We start from the raw sequence: 16,618 nt of genomic DNA on the forward strand, positions 1-16,618 counted from the left end.
AACATGATACTACCACATTCTAGTTCTTTTTAGATGTGAGAAATTATTCATTTTTACTTATTTTTTTCAATAGAATCTTGAATTAAAATTTCTTTTCTTTTTTTTATATTTAACATTGATTATTATGACCTTGTTATAATAAATTGAACAAATAATATTGGTAATGATTATCTAGACTTGGAAAAACTGAGGGATTCTCCTTATACCTATTATGTTTCCAATAAATAAAAAAGAAAACTAGCAGAAGCAAAGATAGAAATTCTAAGTTTTTTTAGTAAAGCATATTATTTACATATACTGAGTAATTTCAATCATAAAAAAGTTTAGAGAGTCAAGAGTAGCTACCTGTGGGGATTTAAAAAAAAAAAATATATATATTTTATTCATTTCAGAGAGAAAAGAAGAGGGAGAGAAATCAATGATGGGAGAAAAATCACTAATTGGCTGCCTCCTACACAGCCCCTACTGGGGAATGGAGCCTACAACCCAGGCATGTGCACTTGACCAGAATCAAACCTGGGACCCTTCAGTCTGCAGGCAACATTCTATCCAGTGAGCCAAACCAGCTAGGGCACCTGTGGGGATTTTTAAAGAAAGAGAAGATGGACAATTGTTATCTCTTCTGAGCCATTTAAACCAAGTGCATGTAATTGATAGCATTAAAAATAAGTAATGTTAAATTATTTTAATAAATAACTCACTCAGGCTGTTCTGCAGAAGACCAAATGTACACGTGGGAAAATCAAGTATACCACTTTGTCGAGCTGAGATAAAGAGGACACATGATAGGAATTGGGAGGTAAGATGAACAGGAGTTGGTCCTCGGTAAGCACATGAGAATATGTTGGGATTCTGAGTATTAGCTTGGCACTCAAAGCTACAGCATGGATCTCGCCAGTTATAGGGAGTCCGGCAGAGTGTTGAGGGTGGGAAGCAAAAGCTGTGTAGTGTAGAGGCCAGGAACTAGTTGGGAACCAGTGGTCATAACTGATGCACTTCTAAGTTTTAAAGTTGACAAGATGACAGTAGTAGTGATGCTCTACATCTGGCTCCTGTGCTTCGTGCTCACGGAGACCAATACCCTCCCCTCGGCATTCACAGCCTACGGGTACCTAACCCGCACAGACACCAAAGGCAGCATCCTGAGCCAAGCCCCTTGGTTTCGCTTCCCTTACCCAGGTAACGAGAAGATGGGGACCCTTCTGGCCTGGGACACGTTTCTCAGGGCTGCCCGTGGGACCCAGGGCAAGAGTGTACATGCTAGCATCAGCCTTAGTTGAATTTTAAACCTAGATTGAATCATACCAGTTGAGTATACTCGACAAGTATCTTTATGCCTCAGTTAATTTTCTGTAAAATCAGGATATTAGGAATACTTAGCTCACCAAATTATTGTGAGGATTAAATGAGAATAAGTAAATGCAGTGTTAAGCACAGTGTTTGGCAAATGCCAGTGGAATTTCCATTGAGTTGTGCATCAGCAGGATGAGATGGGACTTTCTAAAATAAGGATTAGCAAATGAATAAGCTTGAATCTTCAAATTGAAGATGGCTGTTTCTACCATCATCCATCTAGTCAAATAAGCCACTATTCAGTAGTCATCCATTTGAGGCAGATTAATTCTGATGTGAAAGTCATTAAGAACTCTTTTTACTTCACAGTTCTCTATAATTTTAAAGCTAGACATTGTACACACTTTGCTGGGGGGGAAAATACATGTTTTTAAAATAATTGTGTTATTTAAAATTCAACTTTAGGTGGCATTCTACCCCAAGGTTCCCCAAGGCATCTAAAAGAGTATGTACAAAAACAACAAAGAGATACCATTTCACACCTGTCAGAACGGCTATCATCAACAAATGACAAGTGCTGAGGAGGATGCAGAGAAAAAGGAACCCTCTTGCACTGCTGGTGGGAATGCAGACTGGTGCAGCCACTGTGGAAGGCAGTATGGAGCTTCCTCAAAAAGTTAAAAATGGAACTCCCATTTGACCCAGTAATCCCACTTCTAGGAATATATCCCAAGAAACCAGAAACACTAATTAGAAAGGATATATGCATCCTATGTTCTTAGAGGCACAATTTACAACAGCTAAGATGTGGAAACAGCCTAAGAGCCCATCAGCAGATGAGTGGATTAAAAAACTGTGGACACAATGGAATACTATGCTGCTATAAAAAAGAAGGAACTTGTACCATCTGCAACAGCATGGATAGAACTGGAAAGCATTATGCTAAGAGAAATAAGCCAGTTGGAGAAAGATAAATATCACATGATCTCACTCATATGTGGAATATAATGATCAACATAATTAAAAAAAAATTTTTATTGATTTTTTACAGAGTGGAAGGGAGAGGGATAGACAGCTAGAAACATCGATGAGAGAGAAACATTGACCAGCTGCCTCCTGCACACCCCCTACCGGGGATGTGCCCTCAACCAATGTACATGCCCTTGACCGGAATCGAACCTGGGACCTTTCAGTCCGCAGACCGACGCTCTATCCACTAAGCAAAACCAGTTTTGGCGATCAACATAATTGGATGAACAAGAATTGATCCAGAGATAAATGGTAGAGGAGTGTGTGTGTGTGTGTGGGGGGGGGGGTGTTTAGAGAGCAACCAAAGGACTTGTATGCATGCATAGTAGTGTAACCAATGGTCACAGACACTGGGGCAATGGGGGCTTGCCCAGGGTAGGAATGGCTGGGGGAAAAGCAGACATATGTAAAACTTTAGACAATAAATAAATAAATAAGTAAAGGAGCACAATACATATGTCATGATAAAACACTTATAAAAATACACATTTAACACATGTTGAATGAATGAAGCTAAGGTTACCATTTTATAGTTGAAGTTTAATATTACTTAACCTGAAATATCAAAGCATTCTTAGAACCAATATTTAGCTATGAAATAATTTATTATTTATACTCCCAATAATATCAACGGAAAGTGCACCAAAATATAGACATTAAGCAAATTATTGTTTAGTTCAAACTTGACAGACCTCTTGAAAATTATTTGTATTTGTATGAAGTGAGCTGCTCAATACTCACTTGAGAATGATAATGATCCCTAGTGCTTTTGAATTCACATTTGAACGTCTAGATTCTTCAGAGGTTTATCCCCAAAGGCAAACAATAATAAAAACATGCCTTCTATATAACAATGATGATTTTGAATTTTTTGCTGTAAGAGATTGAATTCCTAATATCAACAGGTAAGATTTTGGCTTTTGTGAAGAATCTGATTTCCATATATTCTCTAAAATTGCACTCATAAGACCTGGTGGAAAAACAAGACAGATGTAATCCAGCAGTCCGCTAGCAAGTCACATTAGCTGAAATAACCCAAGTTTCTACAGTCTATTTAATGGATATAAACAAATATAACTCAGGATACCAGGCCTCCCATTTATCCACCCATAAGACCAGAAATTCACATGATCTTTCCCACTCTCTGAACTTGGCACTCAACCATAATGCTAATTAATTCACTAGTTTTGAGATGCTTTGGAGACTCACTGTTTGTAAATATTCTGTGGGAAATCTCCCTTTGTTCATTTTTTCTGAATTCTTTAGCTTACAGGCAACCAGATACTTTTGACCAAGTTGAAAATAAACAGACAAAAACTTGGAGATGGGATTCAATCTGGCCAGGAGCTGCGTGAAACTGGGTAAACTTCTGAACATTTTAGGCTGTAACTTTATTCAGCAGCTTATTATGTTGAAACTAGGTTTATTTCATTCTATTGTATAATACTCCAATTATAAAATGTTATATTAGGAAGTGATTTGATGTGTTTAAGTACATTTAAACAGTATTTAGACTGATATTTCAAACTATTTGATATAACAATATTTTAATTGTAAATGTTAAATTTACATAATAAATTTATACTAGGTGTCTTAATTTGTAATCTCAACTTGAAATTTCTTTCATATTTATCCTGAGAAGAAAACTGGAATTCTCCATTTAAAAACTATTTTTATTGATTTCAGAAAGGAAGGGATAGGGAAACAGAGATAGAAATATAAATGATAGAAAAAGAAACATTGAATTGGCTGCCTCCTTTACGCCCCACACTGGGGATTGAGCCCACAACCCGGGCATGTGCCTCGACTGGAAATCAAACCATGACCTCCTGGTTCATAGTTGATGCTCAACCACCAAGCCACACCTGCTGGGTCTGTAATTCTCCTTTTAAAAAATCTTGTTTTACTTTTAGGAACTATAAACTTTCTGATGAATGATGCATCTCACTAATATATTAGCTGTAAAAAGGGTAATTTGTTATCCATGTATTTCTGAGAGAATCAAAAGGATAATTTGTTATCCACACATTTCAGAGAGATTCAACTTCATTATGAGTATTAATGTCCATTTATAGTGTAATTACAAAAAAAAATGGACTAGCTTCAAACTGCCTGAGATTCATAACTTAATTCCACCACTTGCTATGTAAACTTGTTGAGTCATTTTATAATGTCAACTCAGTTTCTTCATTCATAAATGTAAGTCCTCAATATTCTTTCATGAAAATTAAGATAGAACTATATATCTAAAATGTTCACATTGTGCCTACCATTTAGTAAACTTGCAATAATTGTTAGCTATTACTCATCTCTTCATTGTAAGTTTATCTTTTTTGTTATGCTGTCCATTCCTATTTGCTATTCTTACTAGTCTTGTTTTTAATGTTTAATGACCATTACTATTATGCTAGTCTTGTTTTTAATGTTTAAATTCAAAGCCACTTTAAGTATATTTTGTAAAGTGATAATATAAAGAGAAAAGGACCTACATTATTTGAAGTGTATTCTCTATTGTTTCTTGTAAAAACAATTTTTAAAATATATAAGATTTACTGCATGTATTATAGCTCTGGACTCTAAAAAAAAAAAAAAAAGTCTAACCTTAGCTTGAATAATTATTTTGCTTACAATCACTCCAATGTGTACTGAAGAACATAAACCATTGAATTAACAATTCTTTAATTCAATCTTTTATCACCAGTTCATTTGGTAGCAGTTATATTATCTCATGGATTCCCTGTGGGATGGAAACCACACGGCAGTGACAGGCTTCATTCTACTGGGCTTAACTGATGACCCCATCCTCAAAGCCGTCCTCTTCATGATCATCCTGTGCATCTACCTGGTGACTGTGTCTGGCAACCTTGGCACAATCATTCTTATCAGAACCTCTCCTCAGCTCCATCATCCAATGTATTTTTTTCTGAGTCACCTGGCTTCTGCAGACATAGCTATTTCAACTTCTGTTGCACCCAATATGCTTGAAAACTTCCTGGTGCAGGGAAATCCCATCTCCTATCATGGATGCTGCACCCAGCTTGGTTCAGCTGCATTCTTTGGGACAGTGGAGTGCTTCCTTCTGGCTATCATGGCATATGATCGCTTTGTGGCAATCTGCAATCCACTGCTTTATTCAACCAAAATGACCACACAAGTCTGTGTCCAGTTCCTCATAGTGGCTTACATAGCTGGTTTTGTCAATGCTTTCTCTTTCATTATTTCCGTCTATTTCTTATTCTTCTGTGGACCAAATCGAGTGAATCATTTTTTCTGTGATTTTGCTCCTCTGGTGGAACTCTCCTGTTCTGACAGCAGAATCCCTGCCGTTGTCCCTTCATTCACATGTGGCTTCGTCATTATGTGCACAGTGTGTGTCATAATTGTCTCCTACATGTACATCCTCATCACCATCCTGAAGATGCGCTCCAAAGAGGGGCGCCAGAAGGCCTTCTCCACATGCTCATCCCACCTCACGGCAGTCACCCTGTTCTATGGGACCCTCACATTCACATATGTGATGCCCAAGTCCAGTTACTCCACCGAACAGAATAAGGTGGTGTCTGTGTTCTACACGGTGGTGATCCCCATGCTGAACCCCATCATCTACAGCCTCCGGAACAATGACATGAAGGGGGCTCTGAAGAGAGTGCTTCACAAGATAAGTATTTTCTTAGTGAAGCCTGCTATTTTATGAGCTTAGATATGATAATATACCGTAAATATAATGAAAGGAAACTGAGTGTCTGTGGTAAAAATATATTAATTCGTATGTAATGAGCCACTGTGGAGACCTTTTTATGAAAATGGGGGTTGTATTTTCTGATATGAAATAGTATCAGAGACCCACAGTCAGTTACCTCTAATAAAATTAGCCTAAATTTATATTTATGAATACAGCTTTCTTAACATAAAAGTGCTTTATATATTTAAAATCCCCTCAAGTATAACTCATTTTTCCAAATATCCTAAAATAAACTTGATAATTATAGTTATAACTGAGAACACTTGTTATTCCACTGGAGAACCCTGTGTATTTTCTTCAGAATATTCTGTGCACTTGTAATTGAATATTCATTATTTGTTTTCTCCACAATCTTGGAAGCTTCATATAGATAGCAAAAATGCCTTTCTCTCTCCCTATGCATCTATTTTCATAGAAGCATAAATTAATGAAACCACTAATAAATGAATGGATGGCTGAATGAAGGTTTTGCTGTGTCATGAACCACTTATTCTGCTGACTTTGAATCCTGGCCACTGATATGCTGAATGTTTCACTGTGATTCAAATGATTGAACATTTGTGTCACATTTTGTTACAACTGTGACAGGCCATCACACAAACTCATGCTCAGCATAATTAAGACCTTGCCTCCACAATGATTAACTGAGATTGGCAACTAGAATCCCAGCATAGTTATTAAAAGATTTGTAAACATGTTATGTTAAATAATGTCTTCTTCATATATTTGCATGGTTAGAGAGTTTGAAAATCTGGCAAACTGGTAGTCAAATGGTAATGAGGTAATAGTGGCAGCATTAAGAGTATTAGCAAGAGAAGCTAACAATGTGAGATTGTTTACTACATTCCAGGTACTGCTCTCAGAGATCTCCAGGTCAAAGCTAATTAATTATCAGAATACCACTATGAAGCTTGTATTTTAGAGAGAATGTAACTGGAACACATACAGGTTAAATAAAAACCCCAAGTCACAAATATCCTTTTAATAATTTGTCTTCTTTTAGGTTTATACTCTGTCAAGGGACAGAATGATAAACTCTTTGAGAATAAAATAAGACTCATATATATGCTGCCTACAAGAGACCGACTTCAGATTGAAAAACACACACAAAGTAAAGGGATGAAAAAAATTATTTCATGCAAATGGAAGCATAAAGAAACTGGGGTGCCAATACTTTTATCAGATAAAATAGACTTTAAAACAAAGGCTATAATAAGAAATAAAGAAGGATAATACAATAATGATATAAGGAGCAATCCAACAAGGTGATATAACCTTATAAACATTTATGTACCCAATACAGGAGCACCTATATATATTAAGCAAATTTTGACAGACCTAAGGAGAGAGATCAACAGTAAGAGACTTTAACAGCATTGGCATCATTGGGTATATCATCCACACAAGAAAATCAACAAGGAAACAGCAGTCTTAAATGACACATTAGACAGATGAATTTAACTGACATTTTTAGAACATTTCAGTCCAAAGCACAATATACATTCTTTTCCAGCACATATCGTATATTCCAGGATAGATCATATGTTAGTCTACAAAACAAGTTTCCATAAATTTAAGATTGAAATCAATGCACGCACCTTCTTGAATTATTTAATACAATGGCATAAAACTAGAAATCCACTCATAAGAAGAAACCAAAAAAATATTCACACAGGTGGAGGATAAGTAACATTGCATTAAACAATGAATGGATTAACAGTGAGATCAAGGAAGAAATAACGAAATACCTGAGACAAATGAAAATGAAACCACAATGACCCAAATACCAAGGACACTGGCAAAGCAATTCTGAGAGGGAAATTTCTAGCAATACAGGTCTGCCTCAAGAAAGAAAAATATTAAATAAACAATCTAAACTTACATCTAAAGAAACTAGAGAAACAACAAAAAACAAAGCTCAGATTGAGTGGGGGAAAAGGAAATAATAAAGATCGGAGAAAAAATTAAAAATTTGGGTCTAAAATAATAACAGAAAAAAGTTATTGGAACCAGGAGCTACTTTTCTGGAGAAGTAAAATTGATTAACTTTTAGACAGACTCTTCAACAAAAAGAGAGACAGGGTCCAAATAAATAAAATCAGATATACCCTAGAAATGATGACCAACAGATACTAGAGAAACACAAAGACTATAAAGAAATACTTTGAATAATTATGTCCCAACAAATTGGACAACCTGGAGAAAATGGAGAAAATCCTAGAAACATATAATCCTCCAAGGCTGAATCACATAGAACAATGAAATTTGAAAAGACAAATATCTACTAATAATATCAAATCAGTCATTTAAAAATTCTCAATAAAGGAAAGACAAAGAAAAGTCCTAAACCAGATGACTTCATAGATACATTTTACCAAACATCCATAGAAGCATCAATACCTATGCTTTTCAATGACTTCCAAAAATTAAAGAAGATGGATGGCTCTCAAACTCATTTTATGAAGCCAGCATTACCCTGATACCAAAATCAGATGAATACATCCTATCTAAGAAAAGAGTAATATGAAAATTGACCATCACTCCAAAACACAAGATGGCTGCCCCATGTGTTCAAAAATTGCTGCCCCAATGAGGACACAAGATGGCCAGCAGGGGAGGGCAGTTAGGAGGGACCAGGCCGGCAGAGGAGCAAAGTTGGGGGCGACCAGGACTGCAGGGGAGAGCAGTTGGGGAGGGGGTCAGGCCTGCAGGGGAGTGCAATTCGGGATGACTAGGCTGGCAGAGTAGCAGTTAGGCATCAATCATGTTGGCAGGGGAGTGGTTAGGGAGTGATCAGGCTGGTAGGCAGAAGCATTTAGGGGCAATCAGGAAGGCAGGCAGGCGAGTATTTGGGAGCCAGCAGTCCTGGATTGTGAAAGGGATGCCCAACTGCTGGTTTAGGCTCGATTCCACTTGAGAGGTCCCAGGTTGGAGAGGGTGCAGGATGGGCTGAGGGGCCCCCTCCCGCATCACGTGCATGAATTTTGTGCACCAGGCCTCTAGTAAAGATGTATTTTAATAGATGAGTTTGCAAATACTAGAGTTTGCAAATAGAGGAAGAAAACAAAAAATTGGGAAAGGACCTGGATAGACTCTTCTCCAAAGAGGTTATATAAAGTTGGCTTCAGACATAAGAAAAAATGCTCAATGTCACTAATCATCAGAGAAATGCAAATTAAAACTACAACGAGGTATCGCCTTATACTTGTCAGAATGACTACCATCCATAAATGAACAAACAAGTGTTGGTGAGGATATGGACAAAAGGGAACCCTCAAGCACTGTTGGTGGGAATGAAGGTTGCTGCAGCCTCTGTGGAAAACTGACAGACTCATTAAAGATTGCTTATGTTTGTGTGAAGTGAACTGCTCAATACTCACTTGAGAATGTGATAATGATGCCTGGTGCTTTTGAATTCACATTTGAATCTCTGGAATCTTCAGAGGTTTATCCCCAAAGGCAAACAATAATAAAAACATGCCTACTATATAACATCAGTGAGTTTAATTTATTTCTGTAAGATGAGTGAATTCCTATGTCAACAGGTAAGATTTGACTTTTGTGAGGAATCTATGATTACCATGTATTCTCTAAAGTTGCACCCACAAGGCCTGTTGGAGAAACACAGTAGATGCAATCCAGCAGTCAGCTAGCAAGTAATCCTAGCTGAATTAACCCAAGTTTCTATAGTCTACTTGCTGGGTATAAATAAATATAATTCAAGGTACCATGACTCCTCATTTATCTACCCATAAGACCAGAAATTCACAAGATCTTTCCCACTATCTAAACTTGGCACTCAACCATATGCTAATTAATCCACTGGCTTTGAGATGCTTTGGAGTGTTAATGTTTGTAAATATCCAAAATCTCCCTTTATTCATTGTTCTGAATGCTTTAGCCTACAGGCAACCAGATACTTTTGACCAAGTTGAGAATAAACAGCCAGAAAATGGGGTTCAACTTGGCCATGAGCTGGGTGAAACTTCTGAACATTTTAGGCTGTAACTTTATTCAGCTGCTTACTACTTTAAAACTAAATTTATTTCATTTTGTAATACTTAAATTATAAAACATTGTTATATTAAGAAACAATTTGATTTACTTAAACTTATACAATATTTAGGTTGATATTTTAAACTACTTGATATAATAATAGTTTAATTTTAAATATTAGGTAGATATAATATGTTTATAATAGTTATCTTCATTTGTAATCTCAATGTGAAATGTCTATTTCTTCATTGCCCTATTAAAAATTATAATTATCCTTTTAAAAAATGATCTTGTTTTATTGACAAAAACTGTAATCTTTCTTATTAACTATACATCTCTTTTACACATTAGCTATAAAAAAGGTAATTTGTTACCCACTCATTTCTGAGAGACTTAACTTCATTATGAGCAATTATTTCATTTATAGTACAGTTATAAGAGATGGACTGGCTTCAACCTGCCTGAGATTCACAACTTGATTCCACCACTTGCTATGTAAAGTTGCTGACACTTTACAATATAAAATCAGCTTCTTCATCTATAAATATAACTCATCAATATTATTTCATGAAAATTAATATAGAACTATATATCTAAAATTTTCACACTGCTTACTATATAGTAAACTTCCAAAAACAGCTATTACTCACATCTCCATTACATAATCTGATATTTATATACATTTCTTTTATACTGACAATTCCTATTTGCTATTTTCATAAGCTTATGTTTTTAGTGTTTAAATTTAAAGCCACTTTAAGTACATTTTATAAACTGATAATATAAATAGAAAAGGATCTACATTATTTGAAGTAGGTTCTTTTTATTATTATTATTATTATTATTATCATTATTGATTATGGTATCACATAATTATCCTCAGCCCCCCATTCCCATCCCAAACCCCTCCTCACGTATGCCCCCACACCCCTGTTGTTCAATGGCCCTGGTTAGCCTATATGCATGCACACAAGTCTTTGGTTAATCCTCCCCTTACCCCCACCCTCCCCCTACCTTCCTCTGAGGTTGAGAGTCTGATCACTGCTTCTCTGTTCTCGGGTTGTTTTTGTTCATAAGTTTATGTTGTTCCATTATTTCCTCTAGAGTGTGAGATCTTGTGATCCAAGAAATACCCTTGTAAGAACCTAAACTGCGACAAGCCATAATGGTTATGCTGAGAGCAAATGAATCAGTCTGAAGTGAATTCCTTTCTGGGTCATCAGTTCTTTTGAGTCCCAATTTCAATGTCAAACAGTTCTTTATGTGCTCATGTCAGCCATGATATTTCAGATCTGGTTGGTGGACAAATGGTGGTGATGCAGGTTCCACCGTCTCTGGTTTGGTCCTGGGCATCCTTCAGCGACACACAGCTGCTGTCTGCTGGTATGGTGAGGCGTCTTCAGCGTCTTCCATCTCTGAACCGTTTCTCTTCTGTTGAAGTGGATTCTTTAATGCTTCTCCTAAAAACAATCTTAAAAATATGCAAGATTCACTGTACGTAGCTCTGGACTCTTAAAAAACCTCTTAACTTAGCATGAATAATTATTTTGTTGCTAATAACTCCTAAGTGCATTAATGAAAATATAAACCATTGAATTAAAATTTCTTTAACATAATCTTTCATCACCGATTCGTTTGGTAGCAGCATTATCTCATGGATTCCTTGTGGGAAAGCAACCACACGGCAGTGACAGGCTTCATTCTACTGGGCTTAACTGAGGACCCTATCCTCAAAGTCTTCCTCTTCATGGTCATCCTGTGCATCTACCTGGTGACTGTGTCTGGCAACCTCAGCACAATCATTCTTATCAGAACCTCTCCTCAGCTCCATCATCCAATGTATTTTTTTCTGAGTCACCTGGCTTCTGCAGACATAGACTTGTCACTTGTTCACACCAATAGCTTAAATTTCTTGGGTGGAGAGAAATCCTCCCTATCATGGATGCTGCACCCAGCTGTTCAACTGCATTCTTTGGGAAGTGGAGTGTTCCTTCTGGCTAGCATGGATTGATCGCTTTGTGGCAATCTGCAATCCACTGCTTTATTCAAACCAAAATACACACAAGTCGGTGGCCAGTTAATCATGGGGCTTACGGGGGGGTTTCTCAATGTCACTCCTGTATTATTTCTTATATTTTTTATCTCTGTGGACCAAATCGAGTGAATCATTTTTTCTGTGATTTGTCCATTAGTTGACTCTCCTGTTCTGAAAACGTATTCTGTAATTGTACCCTCATTTCATCTGGCCCATCAGTGTGCTCCAGTGTTGTCTAATTGTCTCCTACATGTCATCCTCTCACCATCCGAAGATGCGCTCCATGAGGGGCGCCACAAGCCTTCTCACCGCTCAAGCCCACCGCACTGCCGGCCCCTGGGTTCTTTGGGACCATCACATTTATATATGTGATGCCCAAATCCATTTACTCAACCGAACAGAACAAGGTGGTATCTGTGTTCTACACAGTGGTGATCCCCATGCTAAACCCCATCATTTATAGCCTCCGGAACAATGACATTAAGGGGGCTCTAAAGAGAATGCTTCACAAGATAATATTTTCTCTGTGAAACCTGCTATGTTGTGGGATCTGATATGATAATATGTCATAAGTATAATAAAAGGAAATTGAGTGTCTGTGGTCAATATATATTCATCCATATGTCATATGTGGAGCTACTGTGTGAAGATAGGGGGTAGATTTTCTGATATCAAATAGTATTAGAGGCCCATTATCAGTTACTTCTAACAAAATTAGCCTAAATTTATAATTATGAACACAAATTTTCTAACATGAAAATATTGTACTTCATATATTTAAAATCCCCTTAAATTTTACTCATTTTTTCAAGTCATTTTCTGTCATGATTATTGTACATCCAAACCTTTAAGACTGTGACTACTTTCTACAGAAGCTTATCCTAAAATAAACATGATAATTATAGTTATAAATGAGTACATTCTGAGTAGAAAAAACCAAGTGGAACCAGTCAGTAAAATTACTGATGACATTCTTCTTGGAGGAAGGTTACCAGCTGAGGAAGTGCTCTGTAGACTCATAAATTATGACCTGTGTTCCTGACCCCATTATTATGGGATCCCCTGTAATCTGGCTCTAGACTAATTACAGGGGACCCCATTATAGAACAGGATGAGATTCCCCTGAGCATCTTGTGAATTTTTCTGTTAGGTCAAAACAGTGATTCTCTATGGGAAGAAGCAGGGATTCTGATATTTTCATAGACTGAGTGAACAAAATCTTGGAGTGACTTGTTCATGATCAGATTTGCATCCTGTTAGGGAAGCTTGAGGGAATTCCACTGTATATTTTCTGTGAAGCTTAATTTACATCTATATACTAAATGACTACCACATGTATTTCTTTTTCCCTGGCTCTCTCCCTTCCTCTGTGAAATCAATGAAAATACATTAAAAAACAACAACAACAGGCATATGCATCAATGGAACAGAATATAGAATCCAGAAATAAACCCATGCCTTTACGGTCAATTAATATTTAACAATAAAAGGCAAGAACATATAATGGGGTAAAGACAACCTATTCAATAAATGGTGTTGGGAAAATTGGATAGATATATGCAAAAAACTGAAACTAGATAACCTCCTTACAGCATAAACAAGCATAATCTCAAAATGGGTTAAAAATTTAAATGTATGTCTCTAAACCATAAATATTCTAGAAGAAAATATAGGCAGTAATATCTCAGAGATTTCTTGTAGCAATATTTTTTTCTGACATATCTCTTTGAGCAAGGAAAACAAACAAAAAATAAACAAATGGGACTACATCACACTAGAAAGCTTTTGCACAGCAAAAGAATCCATCAACAAAATGAAAAGACAACCCACTGAATGGGAGAATATATTCACCAATGATCTACCTAATAGGGGATTAATACCCAAAATTTATAAAGAAATTATACAACTCAACACAAAACAATCCAATTAAAAATTTGACTAAGATACTGAAAACCTATTTGAAGAAATAATGACAGAAAATGTTCCCTACCTGGTGAAACAAATAGACTTACAAGTCTAGGAAGCAAAGAGAGCCCCAAACAAGATGAACCCAGAGAGGCCTATACCAAGACACATCATGAATAAAATGCCAAAGGTTAAAGACAAAGAGATAATCTTAAAAGCAGCAAGAGAAAAACAGATAGTTACCTACAAGGGAGTACCCATAAGACTGTCAGCTGATTTCTCAACAGAAAATTTGCAGGGCAGAAGGGAGTGGCAAGAAATATCCAAAGTGATGACTAGCAAGTACCTACAACCAAGATTACTCTACCCAGCAAAGCTAGCATTCAGAATTGAAGGTCAGATAAAGAGCTTCACAGACAAGAAAAAGCTAAAGGAGTTCATCACCACCAAACCAGTAGTACATTAAATGTTGAAGGGTATTCTTAAAAAGAATAAAAAGAAGGGGAAAATATATATACATATAGCCGAAGCCGGTTTGGCTCAGTGGTAGAGCGTCGGTCTGCGGACTGAAAGGTCCCAGGTTTGATTCCGGTCAAGGGCATGTACATTGGTTGCAGGCACATCCCCTGTAGGGGGTGTGCAGGAGGCGGCTGGTTGATGTTTCTCTCTCATCGACGTTTCTAGCTCTCTATCTCTCTCCCTTCCTCTCTGTAAAAAATCAATAAAATATATTGAAATATATATATATGGCTAATATGGCTAATATGCAAATTGTCCGCTTGGGAGTTCGACTGCTTGCTATGACATGCACTGACCACCAGATGGTGGAGTGGAGCATGGAGGGTGACTAGCAGTGATGGTGAGGCATTGAGAGAGTGAGGGAAGGAGGAGGTGGGGAGGCCAGGCCTAGAGAACCTACCCTGCATGAATTTCGTGCACCAGGCCTCTAGTAAGATAATAAAATGGCAATAAATACATATCTATCAACAACTGAATCTAAAAATACAAATAAATGAATAAGGAACATAATGAACAAAAATACAAATAAATGAATAAGGAGCATAATGAACAAAAAAAATGAATAAAATATAACCAGAGGCATGAAAACATGGAATAGACTGATACATTTCAGAGGGAAGTGTGGGGGGCAGGAAGAGATTAACCAAAGACCATATGCATACATGCATTGCCTATGGACACAAACAATAGGGAGGTGAAGGCCTAGGGTGAGGTGGGAACTGGGTAGAGGAGGGTAATTGGGGAGAACTGGGAGACATCTGTAATAATCTCAACAATAAAGATTTTTTTTAAAAAAGATTAAACAATTTGCAAACACCAAGATGTTAACCAATAAAAACTAGTGGAAATAAAAAAAAATTTAAAAAATGGGGAAAGGACCTGAACAGACATTTCTCCGAAGAGGATATGTCGGTGGCCAACAGACATATGAAAAGATGCTCAATGTCACAAATCATCAGAGAAATGCAAATTAAAACCACAATGAGACATCACCTGACACTTGTCAGAATGACTACCATCCATAAATGAACAAATAGTGTTGTCAGGATGTGGACAAAAGGGAACCCTCAAGCACTGTTGGTGGGAATGAAGGTTGCTGCAGCCACTGCGGAAAACTGACAGACTCATTAAAGATTGCTCGTGTTTGTGTGAAGTGAGCTGCTCAATACTCACTTGAGAATGTGGTAATGATGCCTGGTGCTTTTGAATTCACATTCAAATCTCTGGAATCTTCAGAGGTTTATCCCCAAAGGCAAACAATAATAAAAACATGCCTACTATATAACAATAATAATTTTGAATTTATTGTTGTAAGATGAATGAATTCCTATGTCAACAGGTAAGATTTTGGCTTTTGTGAAGAATCTATGATTTCCATATATTCTCTAAAATTGCACTCACTAGACCTGGTTGGGAAACAAGGCAGATGTAATCCAGCAGTCCGCTAGCAAGTAACCTTAGCTGAATTAACCCAAGTTTCTACAGTCTATTTAGTGGATATAAACAAATATAATTCAGGCCTTCTCGTTTATCCACCCATAAAACCAGAAATTCATATGTTCTTTCCCACTCTTTAAACTTGGCACTCAATCATAAAGCTAATTAATTCACTGGCTCTGAGATACTTTGGAGACTCACTGTTTGTAAATATTCAAAATTTCCATTTATTCGTTGTTCTGAATGCTTTAGCTTACAGGCAACCAGATACTTTTTTTTTTTTTTTAGAATGGCTTTAAAGTGCCCATTTTAGAAGCCCTGCTCCAATTTCTTGAGCAAGCAGGAGGCCCCATTTTCCTCTGCTCAAAGATAAACTGGAACTTGGTATCAGAAGCCTCAAGACACTCAAGTTGAAATGACATATTGTTATCTGATAAGTGCCTTTTTAACCCTAGGAGATAAAAAAGATATAGAAATTATTTAAAAAATCAAATACATACTGAAGGTTTAAGGTTACATTTAGGAACCTTTTTGTGTAAATTACTATTCAAGTTCATAAATGTTTAAGAGAATTTGCATATTCAAGTATCCAACAAATTAGACTTGCAAATGTAATATAAAATGTATTACTTTTAGGCTTATGATTTTAAGTTGAAAATACT

At 36.7% G+C, this 16,618-nt stretch overlaps 1 protein-coding gene and 1 pseudogene across 1 annotated transcript; both read left to right on the plus strand.

Moving 5' to 3' along the window:
- The first annotated feature begins 5,014 nt into the window (after nucleotides 1-5,014).
- On the plus strand, nucleotides 5,015-6,016 carry LOC118713189 (olfactory receptor 502-like). The gene has a single exon (XM_036427588.1). The coding sequence runs from the start codon at nucleotides 5,051-5,053 to the stop codon at nucleotides 6,014-6,016; it is 966 nt and encodes a 321-aa protein (XP_036283481.1). The 5' UTR covers nucleotides 5,015-5,050.
- A 5,698-nt stretch (nucleotides 6,017-11,714) lies between these two features.
- LOC118713192 lies at nucleotides 11,715-12,256 on the plus strand (annotated as a pseudogene).
- Nucleotides 12,257-16,618: the final 4,362 nt, after the last annotated feature.

This window comes from Pipistrellus kuhlii, unplaced genomic scaffold, assembly GCF_014108245.1.
Source record: "Pipistrellus kuhlii isolate mPipKuh1 unplaced genomic scaffold, mPipKuh1.p scaffold_m20_p_9, whole genome shotgun sequence".
Classification (NCBI taxonomy): Eukaryota; Metazoa; Chordata; class Mammalia; order Chiroptera; family Vespertilionidae; genus Pipistrellus; species Pipistrellus kuhlii.